We start from the raw sequence: 22004 nt of genomic DNA on the forward strand, positions 1-22004 counted from the left end.
AATAATAAATGTTCTTTGTCTAATTAATAAAGTGTGTTATTGGACTAAAACCTTCTGAGTCTAACAAACCAAACTATAGAACTGTATTTTCCAGATAAAAATTACTTGTAGTGCATGCACAAATTGTTTTAAGTTTTATACAGACTGCATAAAATTTGAAATCGTATAAGTTATAAAAAGGAAATTATATGAATACGTCTTTTAAAATTGAGTATGTTCCACGGAGCCTCGGTAATATACCGAGAAAGTAATGGATACAAGAACGATATATGTAAACTCAAACTCAAAAATGGTATCTAAGGCATTCCTAATATAGCTTAGTTCGTATCAGTAAGCTGTAGGCAATAATAAAGCGAATACCTTGTAATGCATCCAGTATTTAGTACAACAGTAATAACTATTAAATTATACAGCAAATTGCAAGCTTGTGGCATTTGGTTTCGCAACTCTGATGCAATGTCCACGGTGCAACACTATTATTTGGTAACAAATAAATCCTTTATTACATGCAATTGCCTATCGTTATATAAAAGCGGAAAATTGTAATAATAGTATATGGTATATACCTCCATGTTATATAAAATTTAATTAAACATAAAGAGCCATATAATGAAAGTGTGACATGAGACATCTAGATTTTATTTATTTAAGTATCTATTTATAATGTAGCAAGTAAACGCCTTGCAACATTTTTCATTGCTGTTTCACATCCATTGATCAGAATGTGATGTTATATAAATAACTTATAGCCTACATCTATAAATGGATTCTGCAAAACAAAATTTTTTGTTTTATTTGAACCACTGCAAATGACATTACGCCCTTGCATGGGCTGCGGTAGCACTTACCATCAGGTTACTTACTAGCTCCTTTATCGACTGTGATATAAAAATACCGTTTAGACTACAGACAGAAAATACAGACATAGGTGCGATCAACCGAAATAACAGATTTGTTGAGCCTTATATTCGTTTGAATAATATCTCTTTACATACAAGAACACTCGTCATACACTTAAAAGGAGGTAAGTAAGCCTACTAACCTTATATTCGGTGATGCGCACTCCACTGTCCCTCAGCTGGTAGTGCAGGTGCGCCAGCAAGAGGCCGGCGAGCACGGCGGGCGCGTTGCCCACCGGAGATTGATAGATCATGTCGAAGGCATTTTCCCCTGCGTATCCCGAACGGATTGCCCTGAGCAACGAATGGTAACTTGAGGCTTCAAGAATTTAGCGTAACCAAATTGAAGTACATTGGTGAACCGAATTTACGCCTCAAATTTTATGGATATCCTTCTAAGATGAATTCTTACAAACCTATAAATGTAATTAAACATTATTGAAACAGAATAACGCAACGATGCAACAGTTTATTTTGAACCATTTCCTGTAAATAATAGATAAATGAAACAACATGCAATTACAAATATCAAAACAATTCATACTCTGGCCGATGCAGCACGAAGTTAGGCACGAGCCGCCACGTGAACGACATTGCGAAGTTCATGGCGGTGAAGATGAGGAACAGAGCTGCCAGCAGCAACGTGGCGATGCGGCGCCCGCGGAGCAGCAGGGTCAGCAGCAGCCCAGCTATGTACAGCTGCATGTCTGCTGCGAGGTACCTTAACATTGAGGATTTCTAACCATCAGGACATTGGACTTGTTTGGACTAGTTATTTGCTATTAGCTAGTCACTGAATTTAAATTCTGTTTAATTGCATCCGGACAGAAAAACAAAAAAGAGTAATCGAGTTTCTTGATCATTCTTTTCGGTAGAATTTACCTTGATTGGTGGAAGTTTAAAAAATTGTCTATCCATAAATACTTGTAAAAAGTTTGCATGAATAATTCAGATATGAAAAGTTAATTGTAGATCGATTGCACAGACAATAATTTCAGTTTGTAAAATAGAACCAGATTACGGATTAATAAATAAGTGACTACGCGTTTAAGCTACGAGTTTTCTTTGACACGATTATACGTAATTCTACAACAACTGGAGCACGTCTCAATCATTTACGGAATTAAATTATCATTGTATTTCACAAAAATATTGTATTTACAATTTGGGCAAGGTTTTTCATGAATTCTAAACAAAATTATAAGTTTCTCGCTCCCGGTTGTATTTTGATTATTTACAATGAAACGATAATTGTATTGGATAAGGATGAATGATATTAATTACCACGTTTGTATCATGCATTTATCTTCCGGATGGACAACATTGTTCACGTAGAGTACATGCGTCCAAAACTTGCGGCGACAAACTTCCGCCTCGCCTACCACGGAGGTCGCCCACAGCGGCCCCACGCCCAGCCGTTCCCACCAGGTCGTCACGAACCACATCACGAGGAAGTAGCTGGGACTGATCCTAGACAATACTTTTTCCGTTTACTCAGATAAGCATGATTGTGGAATTAATGTAATAGCTTTGTTCTTTATAATATTGTGAATGATTGATCAGGTTAGTACAGTTATGATGGTTTTATATTATAAAATAATCCAAATAACATAGGTAATATTTACCCATTAATATATTTTCACAATTAGTATTATTGTTTTAGTAACTAAAACACTACAACTACTAAAAAACTAAAATTTAGTTGTTCTAAAGATTTGTATTCTATCGTGTTTATATTGATTTGTGTATTATGTACCTAGGTACTTATTAATCATAGCCACTAACCTAACAATCCTATTAATCATGGTGCTGAAGAAGGTCTTCACCATGGATACTTTTTCACGCTGCCGCAACAGTTTCTGTGCGAGCAGGAACGACGACATCACGAAGAAGTTCTGTACCACCAGCGTGCCGTTGGTCATCAGCAGGGTGTCAGGTGAACTGCGAGACTGTAGGAAAATGATATAGTAGTCCAAATTATGTACTTATGTTAGTATATTAACTGAAATGGTTGGAAAACCCCGCACACATAATTTCCGTTTAAAAAGTCATTTAAAAAAACAAAAGGATGGAATAAAAAAATACATATTGCGGCAAAAGTAAGGTAATTTCATAGGAACATATCTATACGCAATTGGTCACTTTACCTGTTCCAAATACCTTGTATTAGAGGTATATGTTTGGATGGAGAGCCAAGCGACGTGCTCCAGTAGGATGGACATCATGCAGAAGACGCGAAGGCCGTTGAAGCATCGAAGGTCAGCTGATGAGCTGGAGGGGATCGGCGCGATGAGGTCACGCCACGAGCGACGGACCGACCAAGAGAGTGCCCAGCCATAATCTGCGTTTATTAATTAATTTAGCTAAACGATAAACTATCAATTCTTGGATTCTTCTGTGCCATATTCCTCTGTAATCGTTTTTACGAGTCGAAATTAAGCTTAATCTTTAATAATATAAACAAATTGGATTTTCTAATTTCAATATTTTACCCGACTTCAAAAATAAAATAAATATATTCAAATGTATATTATTTGGATTTGTTAGTGGCCGAGCAGTCGGAATTGTTTCAAAAACGAACAAGTTTGAAATTTCTGTTCTATTAAACATTCAATACCTTTTTTTGTGTGGTCAGTTAGTGTCAAATCCAAGGTAGTGCTTATAGCGGCTATCGCCAGGACTGCGCTGAACACGGCAGCAAATGCTCTCTGATTGGCGGACAGCGGGGCCTCCCGTGGGGGGCCCCGCTGGCAGTAGTCCAAGTGGTACAGCTGCGCAGTTATGTTGTAGTCCCATGTGGTGCTCTCGTTTACACATGATTCGAACCTATTTTGTTATAAAATAAATAGTCTAATATAATTCAATTTATATCAAAAAACCGGGTGGAAGTAATGATAAGAAATTTATTTTGTAATTCAGGGTATAATCCACGATTGCTACTATTAAACCTACTTATAATTTTTGTATAAGTAATTTTATATCTAAAATAAAAACTGATATACACAATAAAAAAAGTTGAAATGATATAACTTATTTTAAGAAACCTTGTGTTTTTAACATGTTTATATACAATAAGAAACACCACTACCTGTCAATAATCAATGAAAACTAACCAGGTATCCAAATGAGCATTGTGTTTATTGGCCAGGTGTGGACAGCGCTGCGATACGCACACGCCGCGGTGTAGTAGCGTGTGGTTGTAGTTGTCCACCCACTTGTTGGACCAGCCCTGGAAGACAGTTTCTTTAGAACATACAGAATATTGGAATGTATAAAACTCACTATACAGGAAGTTTGGTGATAGTAATTATTTCAGATTTTTATAATCGGGCACACGAAACATACAAACGTGTAGTTATTTCGTATTTGTCCTCTTTTCAAAAACAGATCCCTAACGCTACGAGTAATTTCTCTAGTTTGTTAGTGGAATAAAATATAACATTGGATTTGTTGTCAAATGAACTAACACTTGGAGTGACAAGGTAATTTCATAGGAACATATCGGTTCTATAATTAAACAATAACCATAAAAGAGCTGCAAAATTTGCGACAAAACTGTCGGGTCATACACTTGAAATCAAAATTTTAGAAGAATCTAACTATTTAATAATATTACGCACTGTATTACACATCGAATCTACCAAAAAGAAACAGATTCACCGTTTGCTGCTCAATCATTAAGAAAAAGTATATACTGCGGTGTTTGTCAATTTCAAATTGCTGACATCTTAGTTTGGCTTGAATACCTGTAGTTGCGTGTAGTCGTGTCCGTAAACCTCATTATGTAAGATCACACAATATATACCGGTAAGTAATAACTAATTACATATACACCGGTACATGAGGAAATAAATAAGAAAACCATCTTCATCTTTCATCATTTCTTCCTATGAGCACATTTCTCAAACTTAATTACACAAAGAAATGTTTGCATTTTTATTTGAACAAAAAGATAAAAGAGCCTCGCATAACTTAAAAGTTAATGTGCAGAATTATTGGAGATTGATTTCCAATCAATTCGTAGAACAATTAAGATGAGTATTGCGTGTGTTTAAACAGAAATCAGAAGTTTACTTTGAAACCAAAACAATGTTGAGGTTCTGTCAAGGATGTAGGATGCTCCAATTATGGTATGTTTTGTTTAGTAGTACATGTTAATAAGGTTTCGATCATATAGCTATTTATTTATGTTAAAATGTCCTACAAATTGATTGGAGTTTGATCGGTAGAGTTATACCCAAGTGCTCGTACAAGTCTAGTACTTACTACTAAGTCACTACGGTACTTGTGTGTTATAAGACTAAAACTTCACTGTTTTTTATAGCTTTACAAAGTATATTAAAGCTATACAAATGTTTTTTTAATACGAGTATAACTTTAATTGAGTTCCTGCGTAAATAAATTACAAAATAAAGACATAAATTGAAAATCCCCGAGTCTGAAAAAAATGTTTCCATATAATCTCTTAAAATACTGCATTGGTTGCTTTAAATGTCAGGGCAAAAGGCTGATTAACGTTATGTTGTGACTAGATAGTGCAATATTAGCTATTAGCGACTAATAGCTAGCGGACAGGTTACGCGCATGCGCTCAATTACACGCATGTGCGCTCAGTGTCCTCTTATTAGGGTTGGCAATACCAATAGAATAAAGGTATAACGTACATCCTATATCTTATATCCTTCATCGCAATAAATCTCAGCCTCTAAAATTTATTTATGTTTTATGTTTTTTGTCAGTAATCTACTTTGTTCAAAAAATACATACTACTTGCCTCTCCTTTTCAACTATAAATACTTTAAATTCGAATGCCACGACGCCTGTTTTCTAAAGTTTTCCTAAAAATACCTAGCTTAAACGACAATCATAAACTGTAGTTTCCTCAATAGCGCTAGTCAGTAGTTGCGGCAACCCTCCGGTCGCGTCGCCGTGGCGGAACGGCCTGCATTCTGAAGGCTGACGAAATGAACCACTTTCCTCTTTCACATTTTAACCAGTTGGTCCTACTATTTACCTTGCTTCTGTAAACAGTAGTGACGTAACAATAGAGAAGTATAGGTTGGATCAAGTAATCGAGTGAGCCAGATAATATGCCCCTTATGGTTGGGGCTAATCTAAATATATATAACTCAAAGATGACTGACATACACAGTGATCTATCAACGCATAGCCCAAACCACTGCACGAGAAGGAGGCATCCGCTAAGAAAGGATTTTGATAAATTATAACCCCAAGGGGATAAAATAGGACATGAAAGCTTGTACCATGAAAAATTATTAGGACTGCGCGGGCGAAACTGCGGGCAACAGCTAATAATACATATGGAAAGATATCGAAATGCTTAGACTATTATTACTACAAAAAGTATAAAGCAAACCCGCTCTCCGCGTCTGTCTCTACGTATGTATGCTTAGCTACACAACGGACTTTGATGAGCTTTTTTTAAAGAGATAGAGTGATTTAATTTATATCTATAATAACATCTATTAAACTACTCCGAATTGAACGTGTGCGAAGCCGCGGGCAAGAGCTACTTATAATGAATATTGAATACCTTATATTAGTTAAATCAAAACATTTCACATCACAAAGCGTTTCTGGAAGATACTGCTTATTTACGAAATCGTTTTTGTGTTTAATTAATTAAGGTACTTTAAATGTGATTTTTTTATAATTAATTATTTGGTTTAATTAAATAAAGCATAATGTGGTGGTAACAGATCATTATATGTGATGGATCATAAAATACAGATATAAAAATACAAATACGCAAATCGTGGAGCAATTATTTACTTATTTATTGTTTTATGTGTTTGAAGTTTCAAAAGAAGGAGTTTCAAATAGCAACAATTTATTGCCTGTATGTATGTAGATAAATCAAATATTTAAATTCGTATATATACAAATACACCAATCAAAAGTAATTCTTTTACATTCAGTAAAATCAACGACAAAGGTTTCAGATATAATTTAACGTAAGAAATAGATTATCACCTGGTTCATTGCGAATACTAACAAGCTCTCATGGCCCCTACACTGAACGGCTCCTGTCCCCCAGGGATATCTACGCAAGATCTCCACACTCCAGAAAAAATAAATTTGCTTCATAAATTTTTTTGGTTGTTTTTAATAATTATAATGACACAGATTTCCATAAAAATACAATTAAAACACGCATTAGATAAGGATCTGTGGGTTAAATAATAACATATCTACAACAATAAAAACAAAAACAGATAAGTTTTTTTATTTATTTTAAATAATATTATGTATTAGTAATTATTTCAATAATCTAGTTAAGACAAATAATATGAGTAATATATTGTTATGGTGTGAATAATCGCTTTTCTTTTTTTATTTTATAAAATATAATGTTTTTCATTAAGCGTGCGCTCTCACAGAACTGGTTTAAATTGAAAATTATTATTTTAACTTTCACCTATCATATAGTGTTTTTGTATACAAATATATTCTAATAGGTTGACACGTTTAGATTAAAAGTATTCACAATATGAGTTTGTTAGTTTCTCAATGGACATTAATAGTTAATTTTTTTTATCCTCTAAAAACGCGGGGAAGCCGCGGCCGGAAAGTTAGTATATTTTATAACTTATTTAGACTTTTTTCTCTATTCCCTGTTAAAAGTGTTCTATCTTGTGTATAACTTGAGTTTACGTACAGTATTATGTTATCTGTGGTTTTACTCTAAACTTTAAAAAATACATACTCGTATAAATTGTTTAAGCATTTGTGTGTTAAATTAAGCTTATAGTATTGCAAATTATACTGTGTAATCAAGTGTTATTTCTCATATCATTCATAATATTTTAGTGGGTACATTTCATTTCATTTAGTATAGAGTTAGATTAAATTATCAAGAAAACTACAAACATGAATGTTACTTATATATCTAAAAAATTAGATATAGATTTAGACTTTCTGTACACATTTAGGTTAAATCTCCGAGTTTTCCGGGAAGCGCATGCGCCGTCGAGCGAGCCGCGTGCGGCGTGACGCAATCGTTACGTTACTCTCCGCTGGATTGCCTAGATTGGCTAGGTTTAGATACATTTAAATGCACTTTTGTTATTTCGACATCGCTTCTCGAGAGCTTTGGTATATACGGTCTATTGATTATTTGAAAGGAGAAAAAAATTAAATAAGTGCATTCTGATTGTGTATTTAGTTCATGTTGTATGTTGTTTTGCACCTCTTTGCTTTTATTACACATTACGTACTTAACTATTAATATTCCAAAAATTGTATCATCATTAAGAAGGTTTCTTATTAGTAGAACGTCAGTGTAGACCAAAACTGACATGTAGGTATCTCGGGACCCATTTTATCATCCATTTTCTTGAATTAAAATTCCTCATCCTTGATCATCGTGGCATAAGTATGAGAAAATATTGTTTTTGTTAAAGTTTGTTTTACCAAATATCAACTTCTTTACCAAATTCTTGGTAACGCATAGCACAGTAAACAAAAAGCGTGTAGTTATTATATGGTTATTCAATTTATTAGGAAAATGGAGACTGGCCAGTTATGATACGATCACCGTGGATAAGTGAAGTAATATACCTATTACGTACATAAATAAAACATGATGTCCACAAAATACAAACAAATAGAAGCCGGCGCTGTCTTAGTTTCATAATACGAGTTATTGACCTCCCCCCACGTCCCTAGCGCCCTATCCCTTTCGCTAAAAAGAGCTAGTGTTGTCTTAGACTTGATTTGACAAACACATAATAGTTACAAAACACCATGCCATTTGTGAAGTCATGTACATGTCTGGTTGTAGTTTGGCCAGCTAATTGATTTTGATTTGCAGCTATATTGCGAAAATAATAGCTCAACTAGGCTATAACATCTGAGCTATCTGAGGGCTAGGTTATATTAACTACATTTAACACCACTCAAAGTTTCAATAAAGAAAGGAAATTAATCTTCCTGGAAGACGTTGGTTACAAATGAAGTTGGTATAATAAGTATACAAGCGTTATCGCATGTGTCTTCAATTCAGACTTATGCCTTACAATATAACTAATACTGTGATATAATGATAACGCAAGTTGACAATTTGAAGGGCTGACATTTCAAAACGTTTTTGTCTAATTAAAGAAGCCGCGGAAATGCCTATTAATTCACTGTCTATTCATAAATGTCTAAATGTTTTTAAAGCTGCATAGATTGAAAAATGCTCACCACGCTCTTTTTTTTACAACGATTCCTACTTATTTATAGATTCTCTCAAGTTCTATTAAATTAGGCTCTCCCTAGATTTTATAAAGTTGTATGGACATAGTATGAAATGACTTACCGTCATGACTTGGAACAGCTGGTTATCCGGTGGAGCGGAGAGCTCGAAGCTGCCCATGCAGTACACCTCTCGCCTGCTCAGACAGGACTCGTAGTCGTCCAGATCGAACAGCTTGGGCATCGCGTAGTATTCTGCGTCTGCAGGATAATGCTGAGATGAGATGGGACAATGGTTCTAATTGTATCTGAATTAGAGTTTAGATTTTTAAGCACGAGATTGTTGTGTTATATTGTGAGGATCTGGTCATGAAATTTCAAAGAAAACGAAGATAACTTAGCTAGCAATATAAGGAATGACGTAGTATTGTTGAGCTGATTTGATGATACAGTCTGGAGTTTGATGTGGAAGTCTTCAACGGTAAACAGCACAGATATGAATTTTTTTTAATAATAGTATTTTTTAATTATTCTTTGTTGTGTGTGTTAACCAACATAATGTGTCTGAAGAGAGTGAACATAGTGAGACACAACATTTTGTTATAAATTTAACCAAAACATAGTCTGTTCTAAATTCCATGACATGGGTGATGCACCCAGGGTTGGCAAACGGCGAGGAATGTATTCATCGATAAAAAGGACCGACCAGATTTTTTCCACATGCATTTCATTTATAAAAATTTATTTGCGCCAAAAAGGGTTAAATCAATTTATTAAAAACAACTTAAAAACCACAAATCAAAACTCTAAAGGCTAAAATATTTAAATTTTATTATTATATGCACTACAGCTATCTTAAGCCTATTTGAAGTCCATGCCAACCAAGCCAAAAACGTTTGAGTGCTCTTCTGCGATGTTGAAGTCGGTTAAATTTTTGTTTAAAAAGTAATGTATTAAATCTAACATATGACATTATCTGACATCAGTTGAAAAGGACTGATTTTACACATTTTTTTACGCTGAGCGAAAGGAAAATAGTTTATTTTCTTACAGCACATTTTGAATAACGATCAATTGGTTCATATGGCTGATAACTGTTAATTTAAGGATAACCTTAATCATTTTCAATTTCTCGGATGAAAAGACAAATAATTCAATAACAATTGTACTTTAATTTATGAATATCCGTTATTAAATCTCAGTTTTAATTAAATCAGTCTCCCTGAACCCTTTGAGTCCTGGTCCTTTATATGACATAACTGTTACTCACCAGTTAATTCATGTATCACATTATCCGAGGAGTTATACAGCGAGCAGGGGCCGGTGGTGTCGGTCGCTGCGATGCGGGCCAGCAGGGCGAGGGCGGCCACCACGGCGACGCGCGCGTGCGCAGCCATGCCTAGCGATACACTAACTGACACACAAATACATGCATATTGCACCCCAGTTAACTTATAAACGTGCATTTTACGATTGTTTCCTAATTTGTCCGAGAAAAATCTGATTTTTGTATAATTTCTAACCCTTCCGCTATTCTCGTGTCGGATCCATGCTATTTAATGTTTTGTAATTTGTACCGGCAGCGAAATGACGTTGTCGCTCCGTCCGCAGGTCTCGGAGTGGACCTGTGATCATTGCGCCCTATATATGAATGGAGAGCCTTGGGAGAAGTTTCACTTGTTTATATTTTGTTTCTATAAACAATTATATTAAAAAAACGCAGATGACTTGTGATACTTATTAAACTGAAGGACATACTATTGTGTATTTTTTAAATGAACTTTTATCTCTTTTTGACCAAAACGTTTGAGTGAATAGCTAAATCTATGAAATAAATAATAGAGATAAAACATTAGAAAAAATTATCATTCAATTTTATGAAAATTTACTTTTATCTCTTTTTGACCAAAACGTTTGAGTGAATAGCTAAATCTATGAAATAAATAATAGAGATAAAACATTAGAAAAAATTATCATTCGTAAAATTGAATGATAATTTTTATGTTATGTATGTAAATATGAATGATAATTTTTATGTTTTAAAGCAATGACCTTAATTTTAGAATATCTTACATTAAACATAAAATGGCTATAACTTACCGTAGTTATTGAGGCTTATGCTTGTTTTTTTACTGTGTTTCAATCGAAATCAGTTCATCATTAGATGAGCTGTATAATATGAATAAAAAAAAAAGAATTATTGGTTTGAATTCCGCCTCATGATAATATTGAAATAATTCGTTATTTGCTATATTTTTTAAGACTTATATAATAATTATCATAACTTTACCCAAAAACAATTTTACTTAGTAAACATACACAGAGATGTTTATGGTTGATGGAAAATTATAAAAAACGGAAAAAGTCACTGCTGTCAACTAGTATTAAAGACTTCATATAACAAAAAAGACGAAAGACCTGATTTTTTTACGATGTAAGTAAAAAATTACTCTATCGATATTAAAATCTTCCTAGCATTAGAATATTTTTCTATGCTTTGTTCAATTCTACTATATTTTATTATTATTTTTCACGGGCAAATCCGGGGCAAACCACTATTTTTCAATACAACAAACTGAGTCATTGTGTAGGTGATGATATATAAATTTTCAAAATTTTTAATTCAAACAAAATACGCTGCTACAATTTATGATAGTGAACTCTAAACTCTGTGTTTCACCTTGTAAGTACAAAGCTGTTTGGAAATTCGTGTCACTAAAATTATTACAAACAAATAATTTCAAATTTCATTAATATTCTGCATAATATTTCATGCATTTTTAAGCGGCGGCAAATAATCTAGAGTAAGAAGAAGAGACGCAAGAAAACCATATAAATTGAGAGGATCTATCGAATATCGTACGTCTGTTCAGTTTTTTATTGACTCTTAAAACTCTACACTACCTTGTTTGGTTATTGTATTGATAATGACTTCCTACCTAAACAAGTTATTTTGTGTCATTATTTTACTTTTTGAAGACAGTAATTGGTTTTTTATTAAAAAAAGTTTATTCATACAATTGAACATGATATTTTATTTTTCATAAGACCATGAAAGAAATCCATTTCTTTATTTCGTAAAGGCATATTATACATCAAAAATAAAATGATTTAATGACTTCTAACATACGGTAGAATAAATAAGGTATATGCCAAATTTGGCCAGGTTCAAAAAATTTCTGACATCTATCGCTAATAGTAGGACATTTACAGTTACGTCAGCAATTACATTAATTATTTTTGGCGCTCAAAATTTAAAATCTTTGTTCAATAATTTTTATTTTTATGTACCCAGTGTTAGTGTAGTGTTAAGAGTAATCTACCGACACCGCTCACATAAAGTTAAGGCTCTCTTAATACACTTGAAAAACCCTCCTTCTGTCGCAGATGGGTAAAAACAAGTAGCTTCAAATTTTGAAATGCGGTCAATTAATGTAATTACATTACATTTAATTTTCTATCCAAAATGGATACTCTCCAACCTCACTGCACACCCAGTTCCCACTCACTGGAGCGTTGTGCAGCATCATCTCATTCAGTCTGACCCTGTTTTGTTCGACTGGAACCGCACCTAGCACTGGCAAAGCAGTTCCAGCTTTCCGACACCGGTGTTCCAGCTTACCGAACGGACAGGTTTGTAACCTGGTCGAGGTCCCTGAATATAAATAAGTTCACTCATAAATAGTTGCACGGGCAGAAAGCTGGCGCTAAATGCCTGACTTGGTTCGCAAGATTTTGGAAGAAACAGAGTTTTCCCTGTACTTTATGTCGGTTAAATTATAAAAAAAATAGGTGAAGACGGATGAATTATTATTACGGGCTTCAGATAGTTAAGAGATAGTTGTATAATGAGTATTTTTTATTTTATCTAATTGATGATGTCGAAGTGATATTGTAGAAGAACACAATACAAGAAAGCAATTTTTACACAGTAATTTTGTTTGTTTCTTTTGTGTAAAAATTTTTTATTTAATTATTTTAAACAATAACATCTTCAAAGTCATTTATGTATATTTTTGTCATAGCGGGCAACTGAGCTGGTGGTGCGCCTGATGGTAAACGATTACCATCGCCCACGAACTTCTGCAAAGTTGCTGCAAATGCGTTGCCCTCTTTTAAGGGATAAAGGATAAGGAAAGGAAATACGACGGGAATAAAGGAATGGACTTGGAAGGGTAAGTCAAAGAATACGGGCATCCAGTATCTTAGTAGTATGCTACTATTTCAAGCAGATCTTCTGGTTGCGATGCGAGCTGGCCGAATTCGCGCCGAAATATTGTAACTTAATAAATAAATAAATAATTTTAACTTTAACTGAAATATTTAATCAATGAAATCAATTGTGAATTTAATAAATAACAAACATTTTATTTATAATACACGTTATACAATGAATGTTTACCATATTTGATATCAAGTTTACGCATTCATCTTTATTTTTAGTTGTTATCTAGACCAATTTTTAGATTAATTGGAAAAATCAATTTGTAGCTAGATGTGTGAAATGGATATGTTAATACGAAAAAGGTGAAGGTTTTGTTGATACTGTTTGTTGTACATTATATTTAAATAATATAGATTTAAACTATCTTTGAGTTGCTTCGAGCAGCGTGCATTCTTTACTGCTCCATAAACGGATGACAATACGTGTATTATCGATTGTTTTCTTTTATTTATAATGAGTTATTTATGCTTATTCCTAGATATTGTATATTATAAAACATCTACTTTTATTTTGTACCACTCGGTCGACAAAATAATAACAATTACTTTGTTCTGCAAATGAAATGCCGGTTTTAATTTTAAAAACATAGGTGCTGTAGCATGGATTCAGTAACCTGTGATAGGCTAGAAATTATATTTTATGTTTACCATAACTGGCGCCTCCACTAGGTTCCTGGTTCAACATTTTATTATCATACATTTATGAGATATAACTTTACTAAGATGTCTTTGTGTGAGCAGTATTACCTAATGGAAGGCAAAAACAAAACTTATAAAATTTATGAGCAGTTAGTTATAGTACCACACCCCCACAGAAAACCGGCGTGAAATAATAGCTTGTTATTGTGTTTAGTACGGTGAGTGGGGGAGCCGGAGGCCTATATCCTTCTCCTAGCCCTTCCCAGTCCATTCCTTCTTTCCAGTCATCAATCATTTCCTTATCAGCGCATTCTCAGATGCCTGAGCCTCTGCGAATGTTCGTGGGCGGTGGTGATTGTTTACCATCAGGCGAACCACCAGAACAGTTGCCCGCTATGACACTAAAAAAAAAAACAATTGGGAAGGTACCATCATGGCTGTTTATGAAATTGTCAAATTATAATCATAAAAAAATATTTTGACCTTTTGAAGTCATAGTTTTAGAAAATAGAAAAATATATAAGTGAATACAAAATGTGAAATAATCAAACTATTTTTCAAGAAATGAAGAGTTGGGTAATCAAGTGTGCGCAAAATGATAAAATAAGATAGAAAGATAAGATGATAGCTTCTGTTTTCGGTGATTATGCACAGACAGCGTCTCTCTACGTGACATTTGAGGCAGCCGTGTCACATTCTTATAGTCACGGTCAGATTGTAATAAATATCATTAATTCTAATAATATTGCGAAATCTATTTTGAGATGTTTAATATATAGCTACCTACCTAGATAAATCTGATATTTTTCCTTAACATTCACGCTGAGCTAACTAGATAATAAATAGTATACTATTTGCATTAATATATAAACTAATATACTCATATTATATACTAGGTGACCCGGTAAACTTCGAAACGGAATAGACCTTTTTTGAAACATTTATCCATATTTTTTACCTTTTAACCCTTCCCTGGACATTAGGAACGCATCAAAACCAAAATTATCAAAATCGGCCACGTTTCTCTCGAGTTTTTGCGAGACTAACGAACAGATATTGAATTTTATATATGAGAAGAAGATTATAAAGTGATAAAGTTTGTAACTTTGTTTGTGAATTTTCGGCAATATTGCTTCGATCTACACTGTTTTAAGATAAAGAGTTTAGAATTTTATCATGAATGGACGTGTGAAAATTATGGTAAATCTAAATTAATTCGCATGAAGCGAGCAAATTTTCATGCGATACTCACGCGCATTGACCGATTCCGTACAGAATACCATGATGCTCATTTGATATACAGACAGGGTATGAGCTGACTTCGGTGATACAATACTTTCTATCCCGATTAAATGCTCCCCTGGGATAAAACAGGGCAGTCAATAAATCATTTGTAAATATCCTATTTACACGCAGGCAAAGCTGCGGGCGGAAGCTAATTTAATACTATCAATTTAATGATAGCTCCTACCAGCCGAAAACTTAAAATGTGTTCTTTTTACTCCGAGTCGATGAAATAATAATAGAATATGTTATAAAAAATAAACTTATACATAATTTTGGCTTAATGCTTAATCCTACCATAAAACAGGTTTATGTAAAAACATATACTTTGCTATCAAAAAAGGTCTAGGCGCTAATCTTATTGCAAAATATATGGCGCGTCGCTGCCTGTGTGCGGAAAATGAGGTAATGCTCTACTTTGGCTAGATCAAGCTTATTCCTCACCTTTTTTCATGTGAGAGTGGGCAACTGGGCATGTGGATCGCTTGAGGTGTTTTTTTATTTGTTAGTACTAGCGGGCAAGTGAACTGGTGGTAGGCAAATCCACCGCCCTTAAGCATCTACAGGAGCCTCTAAAGATGTGTTAGCGACTTTTTAAGATGAAGTCTCTTCTATATAACCATATTATAGCAGTCGGTGATTGTGCGTGGTACGAAGTGAAGAGAGAATCGGAACATACTTTAAAAAGTATAAAGTAAGAACGTACTATTAAATGTATTGTGTAATCACATAATTTTATTATGTTGAGATTGCCTATTCTATAAGTAATATATGCCTATACATGTAACATTTCGCATTAATATATCAATCGTTTCCTGTGAAAAATACTTACCAAAGTATGTCTAGATTATAGATATTATGATAATTTTTCAAAAATTTGTTAAAATACATACATCGAATTAATTTTTCCATTATTAATCACTTCTTGAAAGGTACATCTATGCGGCGCTGCTAGCACAAGAATATTTATCATTATCTTGTGCTTTATGCAGCATGAGGCCTGACCATTGAATCATTTAATTCTCTAAATAAAAGTGTTCCATATAGACGTAAGCAAATGATATAACCATTGACGTTGAATCATATGTTTACAAAGAGAAGAAAATTCGCATAAATCGACCCTTTTTTCTGGATAATAGTATCGTTAAATGGTTAAATAGATTATTGTTGAAGATCTATAACATTTCCAACACAAATAACGTGATTAAAAAACAAGTTAGCAATCTTATCTTATACCTTTAAACGAGCAATTCTTGTATATATATATATAATTGGAATCTCGGAATCGGCTAAAACGATTTTCATGAAATTTAGTATATAGGGGGTTTCGGGGGCGATAAATCGATCTAGCTAGGAATCTTTTTTAGAAAATGTCATATTCGTGTTTTTTTTTTGACATCTATTGGTGAATAATAATACTATTTTGCTTCGTAGATAGCTGGACAACTGAAATAACACATAGGCACTTTTTATACCGATATTCCTACGGGATACGGACTTACGCGGTTTCAACCGCGGGTTACAGCTAGTTTGTTATTTATTTAGCATGGATTATGTAAAATATATAATCGTTAAAACCCGTCAATAAACAGAAAAAAACATTTACTCAGTATTTTTACAACTGAAATAAGTACTGGATTGAGGTATTTTATTTATAAAATTGTGTTTACCGCAAAATTTTCCTGTTAATGTTATCATCATCATCATCATAGTCTCGCCCACGGGAGTTCACAGATTTTAGTTATTTCGTTGATGTGTGTTTGGGTGGGAGGGGGGAGGGAGAGTAATAGTTTTTAAACAACTAAAAGTACAAAGTAAAGTAAGTAAAGTAAAGTTTTAGTACTGACACGAAAAAGAAACAAAAGTAAAAGGCTATGTGAAAAACAACAAAAAATTTAAGCCTAATTATCATTAGCAGAGACAACCTCCTTTATTTGATGTTAGTTAAAGCTCTCGATCCATCAAAATATTGTTACAGCAACTCGCTTTATCATGCTTACATCATGCTTTATGCAGAGAAGAACCTTGGCATTTGTCTGAAACTTTTCATCTATGTAAAATTATTAATATTAAAATGAACATTATGTTAATCTAATAAAATGACAATAATTCATTTATACAATATTAACATGTAATATTACTTCACTTTTGACATAATTTATATAACATGATTTATGTAAATGATGCTGAAAATGTCAGTCAATGTATAAATGGGATAAGGAAATGAATGGCTAAAGGAAAAAGGAATTTACTGGGAAGGGTGAGGAAAAGAAACGGACCTCCGGCTCCCCCACTCACCGTACGGTAGCATGCTGCTATTTCATGCCGGTCTTCTGTGGGGGTGTGGTACTTCCCCGGTTCGAGCTGACCCAATTCGTGCCGAAGCGTGCTCGACTTCCTCACGTATGTATTTAAAGTTACTGGGAAATTAATAGTAATGATGGTGGAAATGTGCCTCATTATACCGGAAATCCTGGAGATTTTTACGCATTACATTTAGAAACTACAGTCTTCTTAACGGATTTGTAACTCGATTCATTCATTATATTATTTATCCAGACACTTTGAACAGTTCACTGTGTGTGTATGTGTGTGTTAGTTTATAACAAATTAATTTATTTTATTTTAACAATAACATCGCACCAGATTCGATGACTTATTGCATTAAATCTTTGTGATAGTCAAACTACGTGTTTCGTTAAATGTCATTACTTGAAAGTAATTTATTATTTGAGTGACAAGACTGCAGCGAGATGGCTGCTGCGGCCTTGCTGTATATTATTTGCATTATTACTTAGCTTTTGAGCTCGTGGCTTCCTTAAGTTAATTTTCACGTCATCGCTCTGTAATCGCATGTCCTCTCTCATAAAAAAGACAGAGACTTTTTTTGTATTCAATGTTAGAAGAAATGTATATTATGAAACTTAATGATTTTGAATAATAACGGTTGATGACTCAGACTCTATACTCATAATAATATAACATATAAATCTATACTGATGTTATAATACTGAAGAGTTTTATTGGTTGAATAGGTTAAACTGAGTAAATGCTGGTTCTGGATAAAAAAATATTTTTGAGTTGGATAGTCCATTTATCGAGGAAAACTATAACATCACATTACGAACAATAAGAGACAAAACGTAAAAAAGTCGCAAAACCGGGAAAAAATCACTTTTCACGCAAATTACGTAAGCAATAGTTTTTCCACTCAAATGAATACAGCTGAAACCACTGGACACAAGTTAGCTAATCTATGTATATTATATACATATAGTGTAAATTGGTTATTAGTTTTTAAATTTATTTCCTCACGATTAAGAAACATGTCATATAATTACCAGGAAAAAAGTGTTCTTTCTTAAAATATTTACTAAATGAATCATAAAACATAACCTTCAAAGCTCCAAATGTTGTTAAAACCATGAATATTATGCGAGTACTCATATTTCCCAGGCGTAGCTAATCTCTAGTCCATTTTAGGTAATAATAAGTATGAACTTGAATCTCTCACCTTCGGTCTATGCTAATGTGTTAAATAAGCTTATTAAATTGAATTTTTTCCCAAAAAGCCTTTTGCGTCAATTTTTATCGCGTAAATTCTTTGAAATTTCTCGTTAATTAATTCAAAAACAAGGAATAGTACCAAATAATTTAACGGATTAGGCCAGTTCGCATACCTACTGAAATATCAAAATGCTACTGTGTTTCGTACGGAGAGAGGGGTAGCGGGAGGCCCATATTAATTTCCTTACCCTTCCTAGTCCTTTCCTTCGTTCTCCTTCGTCCCTTTCCCTTTGTTTCCTTCCCTCTTCCTTTCCATAGCTTTTAGAACGGCAAACCATTTGCAAAGGTATTACGCCCCTGCAAATGTTGCTAATGTCGTAACGCTTACCATCAACCGACCCATAAGCTCCACTGCCGACCATGACATAAAAAATATTATTCAATTGCACGGAATCCAAACCTACAGTTTTGCCATATATAATATTTGTAGGTCAATAGTGCTTCTATAAATAGTCTTTGATATCTGTATCAAAAGGTATCGATTAGAGATAATTTTGGAGTAATCTAGAAATTTCGATGTTTAGTTTGAGTGATTCAAATTTTTGCCTTGTTTCCCTGTAAAGTTTCCATAAAATGACTCAAAATAATTAAATATAATAGTTTTATGTCCTGGTGGTAAATTTAAATTATTAAGAAAAATATCATCATGTAACAAAGTTAATAATAAAAGTTGTAAATGGCAAATTATTTAATGAGTGAATTAGGTATTCTACGTCTTATATAGATGTGTAGATGCTAACATACATCTTACATAATTAATGAATATTAACAACTATTTATTTAATTTTTAGTTTTATAGCATTGAAATGCTTTATAAATGAGAAATTTTGAAAGAATAGAAAAAAATTGATCACGAGGCAGGATCCTGCCTCCTGATCAAATTTTTTCTATTCTTTCAAAATTTCTCAACTATTTATTTATTTTAATTATACATGTAACCCTGCTCTTGAATCACTCTATTTATTAAAAAAACCCATCATAATTCGTTGTTGTTTTAAAGATCCAAGCATACATAGATACATTGGGACGGACGTGGGTAGCGACTTTGCTTTATAGTAGTAATTTTAAACCTTTTGAGCTGTCTTATTTATAGTTAGTTGCAATAATCCATGTACTTTTTATTGTGGTAGTCGAGCACGCTTTGACACGAATTGCGCCATCTCGCACCGGGGAAGTACCACACCCCCACAGAAGACCGGCGTGACATAGCAAACTGCTGTGTTTCGTTTGGTGAGTGAGGGAGCCGGAGGCCCATATTCTTTTCATTTCCCTTCCCATTCCTTTCCTTTATTCCTCTCTTCAATCCTTTCTCAATCCCTTTCCAATTCGAAGGCAATCCATTTGTAGAGGCGTATGGTCTGCAAACGATCTTACGCCTCTTCAAATGTCCATGGACGGTGGTAGCGCTTACCATCAGAAAAAAAAATTGTACTTATAATAACATCAAGATCTCGATTATTATTGAAACAATTTCAAATATTCATAATAACTGAGCTCGAAGGTGAAAGGTTGTTAGACGCCCAGCGTAGTCGGTACAGGCACAGCTTGGCGCAGGTGAGTCAGTGGTCAGTAGTAACAGACACAGCATATCCTACGAAACACGCTGAGTGTGCGATGCCTGTGGGGTTCAGAAGAATTTACGAGCGAGCATATAACCGGCCCGTTATTTCTTTTAAGTTTTGTACGGTTAACCTATCTATATATAACTCAGAGGTGATTGACTAACTTACTGACTGACATAGTGATCTATCAACGCACAGCCCAAACCACTAAACGAATCGGGCTGAAATTTGGCATGCATATAGATGTAGTGACGAAGAAATCCGCTAAAGGATTTTGATGAATTCTATCCCCAAGGGGATAAAACAGAGGATGTACCATGAAAATTTATTAGGACAGCTAGTTAAAATATAAAAATGTTGTTTAAAAAATCAATAATATTTATTCATCATGTTTACGCTTTCTCCATCACAGAGATATCCCTATAAGCATGAAAATACTTGCACTTAGTAGAACATCACGCCCTTATTAAAATAATCATAAATCATTATTACACATATATTTAGGTTCTTATAAAATCTATTACAATTATATGTATTTGTATTATTAATATTATTAAATATTATATTATTTGTAAATTGTATTTTTAATCCCTACTAACATTATTAATGTGATAGGCTTGCTTATCTGTCTGTCTGTAACTTCTTAACGTATCTTTGAATCGATTTCTATGAAATTTGTAACATATAGGTATAGTTTGAGTCCCGACATAGACCATATCCGGGAAATCCCACTATGTTTTCTTTTACTACGCAGGCGAATTATCGGGTGGGAAGCCAGTGATCTAATTAAGTAATTTTGTTATTAGATTATCTTGTTCAAATTTAATGTAAGTAGTTTTAATAACATGTTTTATTATACACCGGTTTCAGTTTTCAAACTACAGCTATAACAAATTATCGGTATACTTTTATGTGTAAAGTCGTGTGTCTGTGTGTCAGACACACGGCAGCTCGCCTTGAATAAACGAATCATTTTTTTATTTACATATATAATTAGTTTATTATTATAATAAGTTCATTCTAAGCAAATTTTGCGAGTAGATAATGCTCGACCCTGATGATTTTGTTCCCATAATATGACATCGGTTCTCTCGTATCCGTTAAAAAATAAGTTTAAATTATATGTTCAGGCGCGAGGCGTGTCACGTGTCTCTGAGCATGCAACAAAATCTGCGAGGGGAGTAACTCAATAATGTAAAACGAGGAAATAATTTAGATTAGATTCTTTACTCTCCAAAATAATGGAATCCATTATTAACTGCCAGCTCATGAGGTACCTAGAGGAGCATCAGTTGATTAACGACCGGCAATACGGTTTCCGTAGCGGCCGTTCAACTGGTGATCTTTTAGTCTACCTTACTCACAGATGGGCGGAGGCGGTTGAGAGTAAGGGGGAGGCATTGGCTGTAAGTTTGGATGTAGCGAAAGCCTTCGATCGGGTTTGGCACAAAGCACTTCTGTCGAAATTACCATCCTTCGGACTTCCTGAGAGGTTATGCGATTGGGTTGCCAGCTTCCTGAAAGAGAGAAGCATTAAGGTCGCAGTCGACGATTCTTGCTCTGAACCTCTTTATGTGAACGCTGGCGTCCCACAAGGCTGCGTGCTATCACCTACACTGTTTCTTCTGCA

At 33.9% G+C, this 22004-nt stretch overlaps 1 protein-coding gene across 1 annotated transcript in view; it reads right to left on the bottom strand.

The window, feature by feature from the left end:
* Positions 1 to 10661, bottom strand: part of LOC119832608 (O-acyltransferase like protein-like) — a 15216-nt gene extending 4555 nt beyond the window's left edge. The window contains exons 1-9 of the mRNA XM_038356293.1: positions 10369 to 10661; positions 9223 to 9359; positions 4013 to 4128; positions 3517 to 3725; positions 3047 to 3240; positions 2685 to 2848; positions 2184 to 2369; positions 1444 to 1620; positions 1043 to 1193 (exon numbers count right to left, since the gene is read on the bottom strand). Of these exons, the coding sequence (XP_038212221.1) occupies positions 1043 to 1193; positions 1444 to 1620; positions 2184 to 2369; positions 2685 to 2848; positions 3047 to 3240; positions 3517 to 3725; positions 4013 to 4128; positions 9223 to 9359; positions 10369 to 10564 (1530 nt within the window). The 5' untranslated portion in view covers positions 10565 to 10661. The remainder of the gene's footprint in view (positions 1 to 1042; positions 1194 to 1443; positions 1621 to 2183; positions 2370 to 2684; positions 2849 to 3046; positions 3241 to 3516; positions 3726 to 4012; positions 4129 to 9222; positions 9360 to 10368) is intronic.
* Positions 10662 to 22004: the final 11343 nt, after the last annotated feature.

Source organism: Zerene cesonia, chromosome 2 (genome assembly GCF_012273895.1).
Source record: "Zerene cesonia ecotype Mississippi chromosome 2, Zerene_cesonia_1.1, whole genome shotgun sequence".
Lineage (NCBI taxonomy): Eukaryota > Metazoa > Arthropoda > Insecta > Lepidoptera > Pieridae > Zerene > Zerene cesonia.